Raw genomic sequence first — 14989 nt, forward strand, 5'->3', positions numbered from 1 at the left:
CATATTAAATTGTTTTTATTTATTTATTTATTTATTTATTTTTGAGGGGGGGGGGGGGGGGGAGGGAGAGGGGGAGGGGAGCCTTCAGGCTTTGCTCTTTCATAGTTTTCTCTTAACTTGAGACTGTCCTAAATCTCTGTTGGCATCTGCATAGACATCTATATTATATTATTGTCCAGCCTGTCGGTCCACACTCAGTCTGTCTGTCTGTCTCTCTCTCTCTCTCTCTCAATCCTGTCTATACTTCTCTTTGTCCATCATTTTTTTTTTCTTTTCTATGACTTTTGGAATGTTCATACAGGTATCTCCCTTTGGGGATCTGTGTGTATAATATACAAACATATCATGTTTGCCTGACTGTACCATGTACAAATGTATGTCTACTTTGACAAGTGCTAGTTTGTTTTTTGGGTTGTTTTTCACAGAAATTATCCCATGGAATATTTCTTTTCTGTATCTTTCTTTCTCCCTTTCTCTCTCTTTCTCTCTGCTTTCTGTATATTTTCTCTTTCATACTATTCATTGTATAATTCTTCCATAGTTCTGCCCTGTTACCCTATTCTCACACTTAACCATTTCTTACCATTATTTTCGTAATGTACAATTCACACACACACAGACACCATCCAATGACTCAAAGCAGGTCAGACATGTAAGCTTGGTAAAAATGGAGATTGTGCAGTACATCAATTGTACATCAATTTATCATTAATGTTAGTTTACATTCAATTCCAAGTTGCAATGATTTCGTTACTCACATTTTTGCTGCCACATAAGTCTATTGCCATTGTTTGGGTAAAGATGATATTTGCTGGAGTTACAAATGTATATTAACCCAGACCCTTCATCCCTGGTCAGATTCAATGATATCTTAAACATTTTTTCTGACAGAGAATTTGAGAAATGATGTGTTTCACTCCCAAAACATCAAGCATCAACTTAATGGGAATTTTTGTGTCATGATGTGTCCCCCCCCCCCCCCCCCCCCCACACCACATTCTCATTTCTAGCCATGTGTAAAGAATTCTTTGTCTTCGGATGCAATGTAAATACGATAATTCCTTGTCTCTAGCCTCTCTACATAGATATGTATTTGGTGGTTAGTCTGTATGCCTGTTTGTTGCTATTTGGTATTATTTCTTATCGCATGGTCATGTTCTTCACTTATGAGTTTGAAGAGCTGTATCGTTTGATTTGTTTAAATGGGATTTTCCAGGGGACACTTTTCTGATGAGGACATCCTTGAGCTTCAGGATTTTGAGACAGATTATTCCAAATATTTCAAAAGAATGCAGGGAGACACATGTAAAATTTGTGATAATATGATTCTGTCATGATGGCAGTATCTGTTTGATATGTGGACTCTCCCCTTCTTTTCGTTTCTTTATCTACAGAGGAAAATCTGCCAGATTTCATCCACAATAATGGATCACAGTGTGATGGTGAGTACAAGAAGGTCGGAAAGTCCCATAAGGCACAGTCAGAGCTTTTAAGCCTTTCTGTGCCGGAGACTTCAGACAGTGTGTATAATGCTATATTAGTTTCCTGTGCCAGTCAGCACTCAAAAGCACACAAAGGGTTTTCACAAGTAAAGGCTACTGTACATTGCAGTGGTCATTGTTATTTTCCTTTGAAGGGGTGGTGGACCCGCCTTTATTAGGAAAACTTTGTTTTGCTTTGTCTTTTTGATATCTCTGCCATTTCAAAACTGCTTTTAATCAAATAAACTGTAGAATTGTATATATTTTGTATAAGTGGTTTCTAATTATCTCACAAATTGTTGAAACCTGAATCCCCATCTCAACCAAAACTACACCATCTCTTTTAGTAATGAAGACATCATCCCATTAGAAAGACCTTGTCAGGAGATTACAAATTGATTGATTGATAGATAGATGGATAGATAGAAGGAGGAATAGAGGGATACATGGATGGATAGATAGATGTCGTTTAGAGAGATATAGAGTTGGCTGTGTCTATAGATACATAGATAGATGTATAGAATGATAGAGTAGATATGGTTGGGGATTTTTCATCAACATTGATGTATGAAATGTAATGTGTATAGAATGATTTATATATGTAGATATGGTGGCTTTTGAAGAAAAAAAAAATCAGCATTGATGTGTGAAATTTGATATAACGGTATCTTCTTGATTCCTGCATAAAGCACCAGTTGATTACACTAGATGTTTCACAGGGAATGTAGATGTTTGGGTATCAAGTGAAATAGCATTACAGTCTTTACATTTAGAAATGAACTTTTAGAATGAAAGCAATTTAAAGATCCGATTTCACCAACACCACCCAGATCCACATCACATACACACACTCATTTGTGTTTTAAACCGTTTTATTGCTTTTGCTTTGAGAGTTCACCAAAAATGTTGTCTATCTTCACAATAATCCAATAGTCAAACTTCATAATTGTAACACTGAAGCCTTACATGATGAAATGTCCATTGCCTCATGGATTCAAATGCAGTTTAGTATGATTGCATCATGCAGCAATTTGCATTGAATAGACTGGAAGTTTGAAGTTCATACATTTTCATACATTTCTCCCAATGGAATCAGTATTTTTGTTTTCAGTGAAAGAAAATCAAGTGTATGTCACATATATACATACAGTATGCAGCTGTATCTGCGCTGCCTTTTATATGTTGTTCATGATAGACAAGATGAGAGGTCAATAAAACTATAAGACGTTGACACATGGTGCAATGGTGTAGAGAGAGATTAGCGTTTGATGTGTTTTCTTACCACTAATGACTGACCAATCTCTTCCACCAGTGGATATTCTCACTCACTCACCTCATTTTGTTTCATGTTTCTTCCTCCCACACCCTCCTCCTCCCCCTCCCCCTCCCCCTCCCCCTCCCCCCTCTCCTCTGGTACTAACCCCGGTGATTTGCCCACCACGCCCGACGACACCATTCATGGTGTCCTCCCACGGCTATTTGCGTTGGTCCTCTATTCTCCTGGCTGCTTGATCAATGATTGTTGCCATCAAACTTCTACCTGCATTGCCTTCCATCTTTGGCCCTTGGCATTTTTGTCCATGTTTGTTCCGTTGTCTGGCATTATTTCCTTTTGGCCATGTGAACTCTTGTCTTCTCTATCTTTATGTAAAATATCCACTTACCCTATTGTACTGTTCCATTGCTCTAAAATTGTGCATCTGTTGTGTACTTTTTATGACATTTTTTTCTCATATTTTTGTATGTGATTGGAATCTCTATATCTCTTTTTTTACTGCTATTCTTATACAATCTTATAATCTTTCCCCTTCTGCCCCTTGCCCTTCTACAACTCCAATGTGAAAAAATGTGGAATTTCCTACTACTACTTTTTTTTCCCCTTCTTCTTCTTCTTCTTCTTCTTCTTCTTCTTCTTCTTCTTCTTCTTCTACTTCTTCTTCTTATTCCATTTTTTGTGTCTTGATGGGCTTATGTGAACTTGCTCGCATGTTTATCACTTCACATGTTGAATCATGCATCGTGTAACGGTGATGCATCAAATATTGTCTTTTTTCTTATTCGTGGCATGATGCTTTTGACTCGCTCGTCTTCCCACGTATGGACCTGCCATGTTTTGTGTCTTATGCTATTGCTGCTTGATTTGGTCCAAACCTGCCACCTCCCCTCCCCCATCTGCAAAAAAAAAAAATAATAAAAAAAAAATGTCTATATACAATATTTGCGCTCCTGTCAAATGCTTCCCCCGCTCATAATCCTTCATGGTTCCAAATGGAAATGGCTCCCATTGGCATGCATACACTCACCAGACACAGACAGCAGTAGCAGCCATAAGATGGCCCTCAAAGCGGCAGCCCTAGTGGCCAAGCCCAATCCCGTCATGTCTGTTACCGTGGCGACAGAGGCGGAGACTGCCAAGGCAGCCAGTACTAGGAAGGACCACGTAGCAGGTGCAGTCAATGGAAGATTCAAATTGTGTGTCCCATAGTAGCCACAGCATGCATCATGCGTCTCTTTGGGGACGTTCATTGGCGGGGTTTGATTTTGCGTTTACTTTTTGAATAGTTTTCCCGCATATAAAAACTGCTCTCAAAGCCTTGGGGGTAAAAAAAACAAAAACAAAAAAACAAAAAAAATAGAGATATATGCCTGAAGTTTTGTCATAGACATCTCAGGACCATAGCATGCCTTCACTTTACAAATGCAGTATTGCTTTTTTGTTAGATTTTGATACATCCTAGGGCTCCTACACATTTTTCATCGTCACTGAACTATTTGTTGATTAGAATTGTAGCTGAAATTGATTGAATCCACATAAATTCACACATAGTGATTATATACTATCATCTAGATATCCTCCACTCTCTTGCTTCAAACATTCAGACAATTTTTCCTTCATTCCATGCACTTTTTTTTTGTGTGTGGCTGATGAATGAAAGTGATTCCACAAGTTAGTATAGAAGAGATGATGATCGCATATTGGAATATCTGATGACAGTGTGTTATCGTACGAAAAAAAAAAATGTAAAGTGTAGACGCCTTCTATTTCTTTATGTCAAAGGACAGCATGTGACAAGTACTTTTTGTCTCTCTTCATGTTCATGTACAATTTTACAGGTCATGTATCTCTCTCTTCTCTCTCCTCTTTCTCTCTCTTTATGTAATCATTATTTGATGTGTGTGTTAGTATTTCTCTTCTATTTTGAGAATCTAACATTTCCTTGTCTCTCCTTCCTCTTCTGTGTATTAACTTGAAAGTAGTTATTTTCAGGGCACAGCTTATGACTATAACAGAACTTCAGAAGTAGACAGTAGAGTTTGTGCAGTCTATTTGGCTCTTGCCAGCGGAGATGTCATCTTCGCATGGATGCACTGCCGATTAACCCTTTCTGTCTCAGGGACTTTGGACAGTGTGTACAATGCTATAGAGGCCTTCTGTGCCAATTGGGACTCAAAGCAAACAAAGGATTAATACTTTGCAGGCAGCTTTGTTGGTCTCATCTCTATTTTTTTTTTTTTTTTTTTTTTTAATTGCGAGCATTTTACTCGTTAAGAATACTACCAGTTCTGTCAATAGTGATTCTTCTTGAAAAATATTCTCGGCACTTGTCTTGTCTCTTACCTTGTACTCCTACTCAAATAGGTCTGTATATAAGACCACTCTTTTGAGAAGTAGATATGTAATCAGCGCTATGCTTTTATGATGTCCTTTTTCTTTTGTGCAACTGCTATAAAAGTGAAAATTTTCCCTGGAGAAACTGTTTATACTCAGTTGGGTAAGATCAATTTCGCATATTTTTAACTCCACAGAATCAAATCACAGAATAATGTTACAGATAACAAGCTACAAAATTTTGCATGCTTTTACTTTTGTTCCGTATTTTTGTTGTGCAAAATGCACAAAAATTTCCACATCACAAAAATTTTTACATCACGAAAATTTCCACTTTCACAGTATAAATGAGCATGCCGTTTTTAAAAAAAATGCATTCGTTTGCATGATTAGCAATGCATGACTGCAGCTGCCATATTGTTCCTGACTTGAGAATTGTTTGTGCTTCCGTCACAGGTGAGAGTGACTTGAGTGACTTGGAATTCAACAGCGAGGACGTGGAGCTGAGGAGGTCTAATGTCAACCATTTTTCAGGTATTCCGAGAAAGACTGATTTCATACTGCTCTCTTCCTGGACTCAAAGTACTCAGACATCATTATCTGAAAAAAAAGTGGTTGTTGTTTAAAAAGAGGCAATGAAAAATGCTAGGAAAATATGGGGGATTATTTCTAAATCTTTATTATTCACGGAGTGAAAATCTGTGTCGAATGCAACCTATTATGGCACAATTGGCAGAAAACTACAATAGCAGAAATAGCTTCATATTCTCACACAGGTCATTGATTGTAAGGTCACCCAAGGACCTACACAATTTCTTGATTTCAAACTCTACTTCAAACTCTGCTCTACCGATCCCTTAACATCACAACTAACAATTACTGTAGTTAACATGTTTAAGCTTGAATATACACCACTGTAGTTTAAAGCAACTGTGATCACATTTTCTCAAAAGACAAATTCAGATGAACACCTTCTCCCCAGAAAAAGAAGGTAGATAAACTGGTCCAATAAGATGATTTTCTTGCCTGTATACATATAATTTTGCATAAATTCCTAACCTATATACATGTATTTATATATATTTTTTCTGCCAGACACTTAATGTAGCATCAAACTTATGTTCAATCGTTGTAGACTGACCATAATTTTTCTGCAGCTCCAGCAACGGTGCAAGCATGATCCAGCGTTTTCCTCTGTAACACAGATCTCTGGCAAGTCTTAGAGGCGTGGCATTATAAAATCATCTTTGTGAAAAAGTTCTTCTGCTGATGTATTTGAATTTACGTGAGTTACGAAATTGATCTTCTTTCATTGAACTTCAGGATATGAATGGTCAGGATACTGAGGATTCACTATCCAGCTTCTGTAACTCCAATTCTATGTTTCTTTGTTTTTTTGTCGTTCACCCTTTTTGAAGGTGACCTGGCGTTCGTGAGAGCCCAGAGTGACCATCCCAGCGACCTGGAAGACATTCCAGAGGTCGACGAGGATGACGACAACCACGCCCAGAAACCCGCCCGCGGCAACGAGGAGAGCAGCCTGGCCTCGCTAAGCGACTTCGGCAGCGAAGCGTCATTTAGCGGTGAGTTGATTACACATGTATATGAATATTCTGCCACCCTAATTGTGTTTCCAGTAGGACTTTTATGTGTGAGTATTTAGTGGTACGCCTTGGTTAGAAGTGAAAATTTATTTTAGAAAAAAGACGAAAGGAAATTAAGGTCTATTTTCTGTCATCGGGTGCTTTGATGGAATTCAAATTCATAAAAATTGTTGTTGTTTTTTAATTGTAAAGTAGTGTTTCTTTTTCAGGTCATGTCATTATGATATAAATTGAAAAATAAGACAAACAGTTTGCATTTCTCCCTCCCCCATTAGCATCTTAAGTTTGTAGATGCGATGTACTTTGTAGAAATTTATTGTGGTTTCGTATTGATTTTCTGTTCGACGTTAAACTCCTATTAAATGCATTCAGTATTCTGGGTATCCTTCCCCCATTTTATGGCAAATCCAGTCCCCTGCCCGCGGAAGCTGTCCCTAGACCGGCAGCTGAAGCATAGCGTCATCATGTCATGGGTGGCACCGGACACCATCGCGCCGCCGGACGTGCTGGAGTTCCGCGTCTACGTGGACGGCCAGTACCGCACGGCCACCAAGCAGGGGGCCAAGACGCGCGCCCTCGTGGAGAACGTGGAACCGAGCACGACACACCGGATCTCCGTCCGCACCGTCACAGCCCGGGGGATGTCCGAGGACGCTGCCTGCATGCTGGTCATAGGCAGGGGTGAGGAATGTTGCCAATTTAGAGCTTGCCAAGTCTCCCTGATTCTACCAGGCGGGTTCCTGAAAAATTTAACTCTCTCTTCATGTCCAGATGAGAAAATAAAAAAATCTCCCTGAATTGGGGCTTGTTTTTTTTTTTCCCATTTCCCACTGAGGTACGTGTGACCTGCAAGTTTCTCCCTAATTCCTCTTTAGAATCTCCCTGATTTTGATGGGTGAATGTTGGCAGCACTTCAGAGGCTATGCTGGCTTGTCTGTCTATCCTGCTTGTCCGTCCATTAAAGGCTAATGAAACCCAAATATATGTGGATTGAGGGAATGTAGCAAATTAGTGGAACACATCAATGAAAGTTTGAGGAAAATCGGACAATCCAGTCGTAAGTTATGAATTTTTAGAGTTTTGGTGCAGCAATCACTGGCTGAAAAGACTACAGCTTATTGTGACATCACGTATGGATAACGATATAAAGAAAATAATATAGAAAATTTTTAAAAATGTCATATCTTTAATTCACAAAAAGTACACTTTTCTTCAACTTGCTACTGATGTATAGTAAGGGTAATATTTTTCCTTCTTTCCGAAAGAAGAGGAGGTAGAGAAGGAAGAACAGAAAGAAAAAGAGGGGAGAGGAGGGGAAGAAGAGGAAGAAAAAACTGTATAGGAAGTTAGGATGCTGAGGAAAGATAGAAGGAATGAATATGAACAAAAGAAGATTCCTTCTCTTTACCAGTACTGCTCATTTGTGTCTCCTCTTTCTTTCTTTGTTGTAGATTTTAAGTTTACAGTTAGTTTATAACTGGCATAATGTGTGTATTCAGAAATGGTGATGCTGTTAACAACAGATGTCATATAAAACTGCCCCTCCCCTCCCTCAGATATCTTTGAGGCTTGAAATACAGTATAAGGGAGGCATAGGCCTAGTGTGTACGTGTGTTTCCCAATTTAACCCGTTCCTTACGGGAACCTGGTGGGAGCAACTGATATACACGTGTGTATGGGAACCTTGTATACCAGGTTCCCAAGATGAAGACAAGAGTGCCTGCTTTCATGGCCTAAATTCAAGTTTCTTTGTGTTAAAATGCCCAGAAAAATGAGTTTGATAAAAAAGGTCAGAGTTTGTTCTGTCAGCATTTGTTCTCTTTTTGTTGGAAAATGCGTATATCACAGTATTATTTGCCTTTTTTTTTTCTGATTTAGTTTGCGCTTGTTCTGCTATAAAACCTGTATGACCATGTACATAGCCATCAAAGCTGAGCTCAGTGGATTTCTGTGTTCACTGACCCCAGTCATCCCATCTAGGTTCCTGGTTTTGTGTAGAACAAAAGAGTCTGTGAGCCCATCAGCGACGCTTTATTCATACCTGGCACCTGATCGATATTTTCATTGTTCGATAGCACATGTACAATGTAGTTGACTGTGGAAAGGGGAAACATGCACCGCTTGACTGCTCTCCCACAGGTGGATTACCAACCTGTCTGTTCTCTGTTATTTAAGGGGTAAAAAGAATCTCGTTTGGGGGCATTAAAGGCACTCAGATAATTGCGGAAAGAACAGGTTAAATGGATTGTTTTTACCACACATACATATACCATTGTTGTACCACTGGGTCTCTATCCTACATGCAAGATTTCATTACCCTTTACCATCGCCTCCACTCTTCTTTTTTTCTGCCCCGCCCCTCCCCAGACGCCTCAGTGGCTCCCACCAATCTGAAGGCTTCCAACGTCGGCCCGAGTTCGGCCAACATCAGCTGGCTTCCAGGCAACAGCAATCTTCCACACGTCATCTCCGTCAACGGCGAGGAGGTGCGAACGGTCAAGCCCAGCATCTACAAGCACACGCTGTCAGGTACAGTAGGATGACCGCCCTACCCTATCCCAGTAGTGACCGTTGCCTTCATGTCAGCAGTAGTAAACCTTGACACCCAGGCTGCAAGATTAACCCCAACATTGCTTTGTTTGCTGTTTGGCATGTCTGCTGATGTGATTTTTGTCTCCAGTGGGGACAGATGTCATAAAGACAGCTGTCAATTCACAAAGAATAATGTCTTATCCCTAGTATTGGTAATCTGTGTCATATCACAGGATAGGATTGTGGCCTGTTTCCACCAGAGAGAGAGAGAGTTTCACATACTTAACACATTACATTTCCAGGGAATGTATTAAATGCCTGTATGACAGTTATGCAGCCTGTGGCCCGTAAATGTGCATACAGAGTGTAAAGATATCCATGTTTTATGCCTGCTGTATAAGAACTCTATAATTTTATGCATTTAATTTTTCTGTACTAGGAATCATGACACTACTGTAGTTCCCAACAGCCTGATGGGTGGTGCAGGAAAATATTTTAATTTCTTTTGTGAGTCAGCTCATAGCAGTTCAGTTTTCTGTGAAGCAGCCCACTTGTTGTTTTATTCTTTTTTATTATTAATTGATCATCATCAGCTCAGTCAGCTAAGTTCAACAAATAACTGAACTTGAAACAGCAACGTCTTCCAAGCAGTGCCATTATGAATGTAACAAGGCTGTCTACCATTGTGATTACTCCACCTGTGTAGGTCTACAGCCTCTGTCGGTGTACAGGGTCAATGTGAGAGCCAAGAGTCGCAAGCAGTCCGCCATGGATGGTAGCTCCCCGGCCAGCAAGAATTCAGTGGAGATCGAGTTCAAGACATTACCGGGAGGTTGGTGAAGAAAAACGTCTGCTACCTTCTGGCAATTAACAAAACTTTTTTTTTTTTCTGCTGATTTATTGTTCATGTCTGTCTGTCAGTTTGTATGTCATTATTCATGATATTTGAAAGTAAAGTTAGATGCAATCAGACTCTAATAACATTTTTAAATTTTTTTAAATGTCATTCAAGACCTTTTTACTTGTTTCTCATACATCTTTAAATTTGTCTGATTTTTTTTTTCTCGAAGTTCAACAGTTTTACTTGCAAGTTGAGCAAAATACTGATCATTATTTGTAACCCCTGTGTGGGTGAAAATTTGGAGTGCACTTACTTTTTTGTTATCGTTTTATTGCTCATAATTCAATTATTATTGACTTCCCATAAATGTTCCATTTACTAAAAGAACACTTTAAGAAGCTTTACCAGCTGATGTTTCAGGATAAAGAGTTTTGAAACTTTAACATTTTTAATGTGAGCAAGATACAATGCTGTTCTTACAATTGTAGTTGCTCATTTTCCCTGAGTCAAGTTCTATCTCTTACATACATGTACAGCGTGAATGTGTGTCCTTTGAGCTTTGCACTTTCATGTGAAGGTACTCGCTGTATGAGCTACACTGTAGTCACTAATGCAATACATGTACATACTTCAGTAGCTGATGACTCTCTAATCCTTGCGTCTCGTTCATGTCTTTTTATTAAATGCAAACCCCCTGATGATCTAACCCCCCTTTTCCTGCGACATGATAATCGTTCTATCCAACTCAAAGTTTATCTCTCTTCAATATCTCCCTTTCTCTTTGCTCTCTCTCTCTTTCTTTCCCTACTTGCACACTTTTATCGTGTCTTCCTCGTTAACTTTACTCAGACTCTGCACAAGGTTTGTAGTGGTCTGTATTGGTGTCGCCCAATTGCCTGTAGTTGTCGCACACGTGTTCTATGTTTAAAGCCTGTCCTTTTGTCGTTTGTGCTTCCTACAATGCATATCCGTTTAGAAGTTGTGTCATCAAATCTATCTCTCCTTTTTGTATAAATTTGTTGTTGATGTTTCCTTTTCAGATTCCTTTTTTGGTTGATGTTGGAGGAAATAGTTTCCTTTCCAGACTCCTTTTTGGTTAATGTTGGAAAATATTTTCAAGATTTTGTCCCCCCCCCCTTTCAAATTATCTTACCCATTATTCATAATTTTGTATATTCTTGAAAAGAGGTGTACAAGTTGTAGAATGTTGTATTTTCTCTCTACTAGGATTTTATGGTAGTCTTTATTCATCTTCTATGCAGTTGCTTGTTTAATAGTAACTGGTTTCTAGATTATCCCACAAATGTTGAGATTATCATGATTATTATTATCATCATTTTTACAATGAGCTAGGTGTATCAATGTTGGACTATGTATTTTTTTTTTCTCTCTCTCTCTTTCTGTAAATGTCCTTTCAATTTTGCAGTCATGTATCTTATTCTGTCACTAATTATTCATGTTTATTTTGCTGAATTTCACACATTCAGTTGCATTTTTTTCATTCTAATATTGTTTCTATTCTTGAGATGTGCCACCAAAAAAAAAAAATTAATAATAATAATTTGTGATTTAAAGGGGATGGCTAGTACCTGATCACTTGGAATCAGTCGAAATGCTGGAGGATGATTGCTCCAATCATTGTGGGATTCATTTAAGAGTACATTATATATCCATTGTTGTGTGAAAATTATTTGCTTCAGAATGGTCTCATATTCAAGTAATGTGCAGTTTAATGTCTCCAGGTTAGCATGCCTGGTCAGTGACGGGGCATTAATCTGCACATTACTTGAATATGAGACCGTTCTGAAGCAAAAAATGTTCACACAACAGTAGATATATAATGTACTCTTAACCCGTTGAGGACGGTTTGAATTTGCTACAACACGCATTTCCCATAGACACTTGCCCGAGTATACTCAGGACTTGTCCGCAACGGGTTAAATGAATCCCACAAGGATTGGAACAATCATCCCTCAGCATTCCCACTGATTCCCACTAATCGGTTACTAGCCATCCCCTTTAATGCTGATATCAAGTGAATATAACATAAAGTGCATCAAAGATGAATGGTTAATGATTTTTTTTTTTTTTTGTCCAAACTCTGGAAGATACATGTAACTCCTTCCAACATAGGATGGGTACATTGAAAGGGCTTCTCGTTGCAATAACCATGCAGAAAATAATTTGCAACACACACTGAAGTGTAGCATTCAAGTACTTTGTCTGAATGTATCAGCTGGCATGTTTACATGTGTCTGTGTAGCATCCATGTAACCTGTGCTGAGGAGCTCTTGAATGTTGTAGAGGCAGACGTTTAATGTGTAGACATGAATCCCCCGTCATTTCCCTCATCCTGTATGCGTGATGAGCATCATTCATGCTGTTCACTTCAGTTTAATTTACAGTCAACCTTGCCTAAATTGAATCTATTTGGACTGAAGAAAAAGTTCCGACTTAGAGAAAATTCGACTTTATAAGGGATTAAAATCAGTAGAATATAAAGAGAAGGGACTTAAATCATCCGACTTAGGCAACTGCGAGGTCAACTTAGGCAAGGTTGACTGTATCTAAGTTCACAAAATTTCTGTGACTAAATCTGTTTTGTGAATGGCATTCCAAAAAGGCATGAGTATTCATTTGACACAATACAGCTATTATATATAGATACAGCAATTGTACTTTGTACATATGTATATTGGAAAAGGATAAAACCAAAACATTACCGGATTTGTTACGTTGCCTTCCCTATTGGACAATATGACAATATGACTTTCTGTCTTTAAACAGTGGTTGTATACATCTGACTTTCAATATATTATGATTGAGCAGTGTCTCAGAAGATGTGTTCCGATTTGAGCACTCCCCCTACACAAATCAAATGAAAGAGGAATGTATTTATCACCTACCATTCATTTTCCCAGAGGAAAATTGCTAGTAATATACGCCATGTACTTGCTAAAGAGACTGATTTCACCTAACAGTGAATCAAACTTATAGATAACATTCCAACTTGCCTGAAAATGTAGCCTTGTGTGTCCCAAAGCTCACTGAATATTTGCCTAGCAACAAGCAACATATATGTACAGTCCATGTAGGGCAATGTGAATAGCTGTTAGTGTAGACAGAAGTACATGTACTTAGATAGCATGCAACTTTTAGAAATGGGCAGCTTGTATATAACTAGCATCGTCAGAATGAAATATCCCTGAAATGTGAATGCATGTTTGAACTGATCTGTTTAAGCCTTTTAGTGAATCACAACACACAGGATTCACAAAACATTTTGAATCCTCCAACATGGCCGTTTCATCACTGTAGCTGCTATAGGTCATCTTTGACCAAACAGTTCCAGCTGTTTGTTTGTTTGTTTGTTTGTTTGTCCATTACCTTCAGATTGTGTATTGCACATGGCATGCATTAATTGTTCCTACATGTATAGTATGTCCAGTCAGCCTTCTGTGAGCTATGTGTTGTCATTAACAATCTTTTTTTTTTTTAAGTTATGTATAGAAAGTTAATAAGAATGCATCACAAATAATCTGTGAATCGAGTGATTTTGGTAGTGATTGTAAGTACGGCAACATGTGGTGTGTGCATCGAGAGGTTAAAGTGATTACCGTCTTTCGCGCCTCAATCTCTAACTTGCAGGCTTGCCCGACGCCCCCCTCGATGTCCAGGTCAGACAGGGGAGCAACAGCAGTATGCTGACCATCGAGTGGCTTCCAGTGACCATCACGACGTCTGGCCTGTCAAACGGGGCCGTTGTCATGGGTTACGCCGCGTACGCAAACAACAGCAAAGTGGCCGAGACGACCTCACCCACCGGTGAGTGACGTTCGCAGTTTGTTTGTTTTTTTAATGAAATTTGATTGTCGTGATGGAAGACAGGAACCAATGGGAAGAAAAAAAAATCACCATTTTTATTCTTTGAGAAATATATCATGATGATCTCTGATGTTGATTTGCCATACATTTGCTCTGCCTGAGATTTCCTTTGAATTGCATATTGAAATCAATTTTACAATGTCAGTGACGATTACATTTTCAATTTTCAAAAAAAAAAGAAGCACTTGTTTACTGTATGCATTTCGATCTTTTGACTGATGTGCGTGTGTATGAATCTACATAGTATCGTCACTACCAATAAATACAAAGAAAAAGCAAGAAAATGCAAAAACATTGCTGTATTTTGCAAATCCTTGGTTTGCCTACATCCTTTCTGTATAAAAAGATATTTTTGCCCCCCCCCACAAAAAAAGAAAATGGGAGTTTTAATCTGTAGATGCATATTGAACTCTTCTGAAAAGCAAATTCTCCTTTGACATCAAATGTTTATGGAGAAACATTAAAATAAATGGACCTTTGGTGTTTTTAAAGTTTGTGATAAACCTCATTTCCACGTTCTTTCCTCACTTCAGCTGACCGTGTCAGTGTCAGCAAGTCGCGGTTGCGCATGGTCTCGGCGTCCGAGCTGGTGGTCCGAACGTTGTCCCCCAACGGCTGCTCCAGTGATTCCCTGCCCATCAAAGTGCCTGCGGAGCTCTTAGAGGAGAGGCGGAAAGACAAGACTTCAGGAAAGGTGCCGGACGGTAGCAAGGTGAGAAGAGGAGAAAAAAAAAGAATAAAGAATCCATCCAAATTTTATTTTATTATTGTTGAGAATGACTCCAAGCTAACAATTTAATAGGAGCTGGTTCTCATGACTTGCTTTTTTTTTGTTTTGTTTTTTTATTATACAACTGCATACTGATATGTTGAATTGTCACAGCAGTTTTCTTTTTCACTCGTTTCATTGGTGATTACAATTGTATGTTGACATGTAGAAAAAAGCGAGTTCTGGAATAATTTGCCTTAAGAACATATGTTCTCATAAAATTTCAACCCCATCCAATTCTTTCATAGAAAGAAACAGGGAATCAAG

General features: G+C 38.7%; 1 protein-coding gene across 1 annotated transcript in view; it reads left to right on the plus strand.

Annotated features, from left to right (window-relative positions):
• The window catches only part of LOC139740081 (RIMS-binding protein 2-like), a 132074-nt gene that overhangs the window by 100815 nt on the left and 16270 nt on the right, over positions 1 to 14989 (plus strand). Inside the window, exons 11-19 of the mRNA XM_071650671.1 lie at positions 1395 to 1442; positions 3788 to 3928; positions 5548 to 5625; positions 6510 to 6674; positions 7107 to 7376; positions 9063 to 9224; positions 9934 to 10059; positions 13717 to 13893; positions 14487 to 14665. Coding sequence (XP_071506772.1) covers positions 1395 to 1442; positions 3788 to 3928; positions 5548 to 5625; positions 6510 to 6674; positions 7107 to 7376; positions 9063 to 9224; positions 9934 to 10059; positions 13717 to 13893; positions 14487 to 14665 — 1346 coding nt within the window. The remainder of the gene's footprint in view (positions 1 to 1394; positions 1443 to 3787; positions 3929 to 5547; positions 5626 to 6509; positions 6675 to 7106; positions 7377 to 9062; positions 9225 to 9933; positions 10060 to 13716; positions 13894 to 14486; positions 14666 to 14989) is intronic.

This window comes from Diadema antillarum, unplaced genomic scaffold, assembly GCF_040938485.1.
Source record: "Diadema antillarum isolate AM-2024a unplaced genomic scaffold, OU_Dant_1.0 seq00000833_RagTag, whole genome shotgun sequence".
Lineage (NCBI taxonomy): Eukaryota > Metazoa > Echinodermata > Echinoidea > Diadematoida > Diadematidae > Diadema > Diadema antillarum.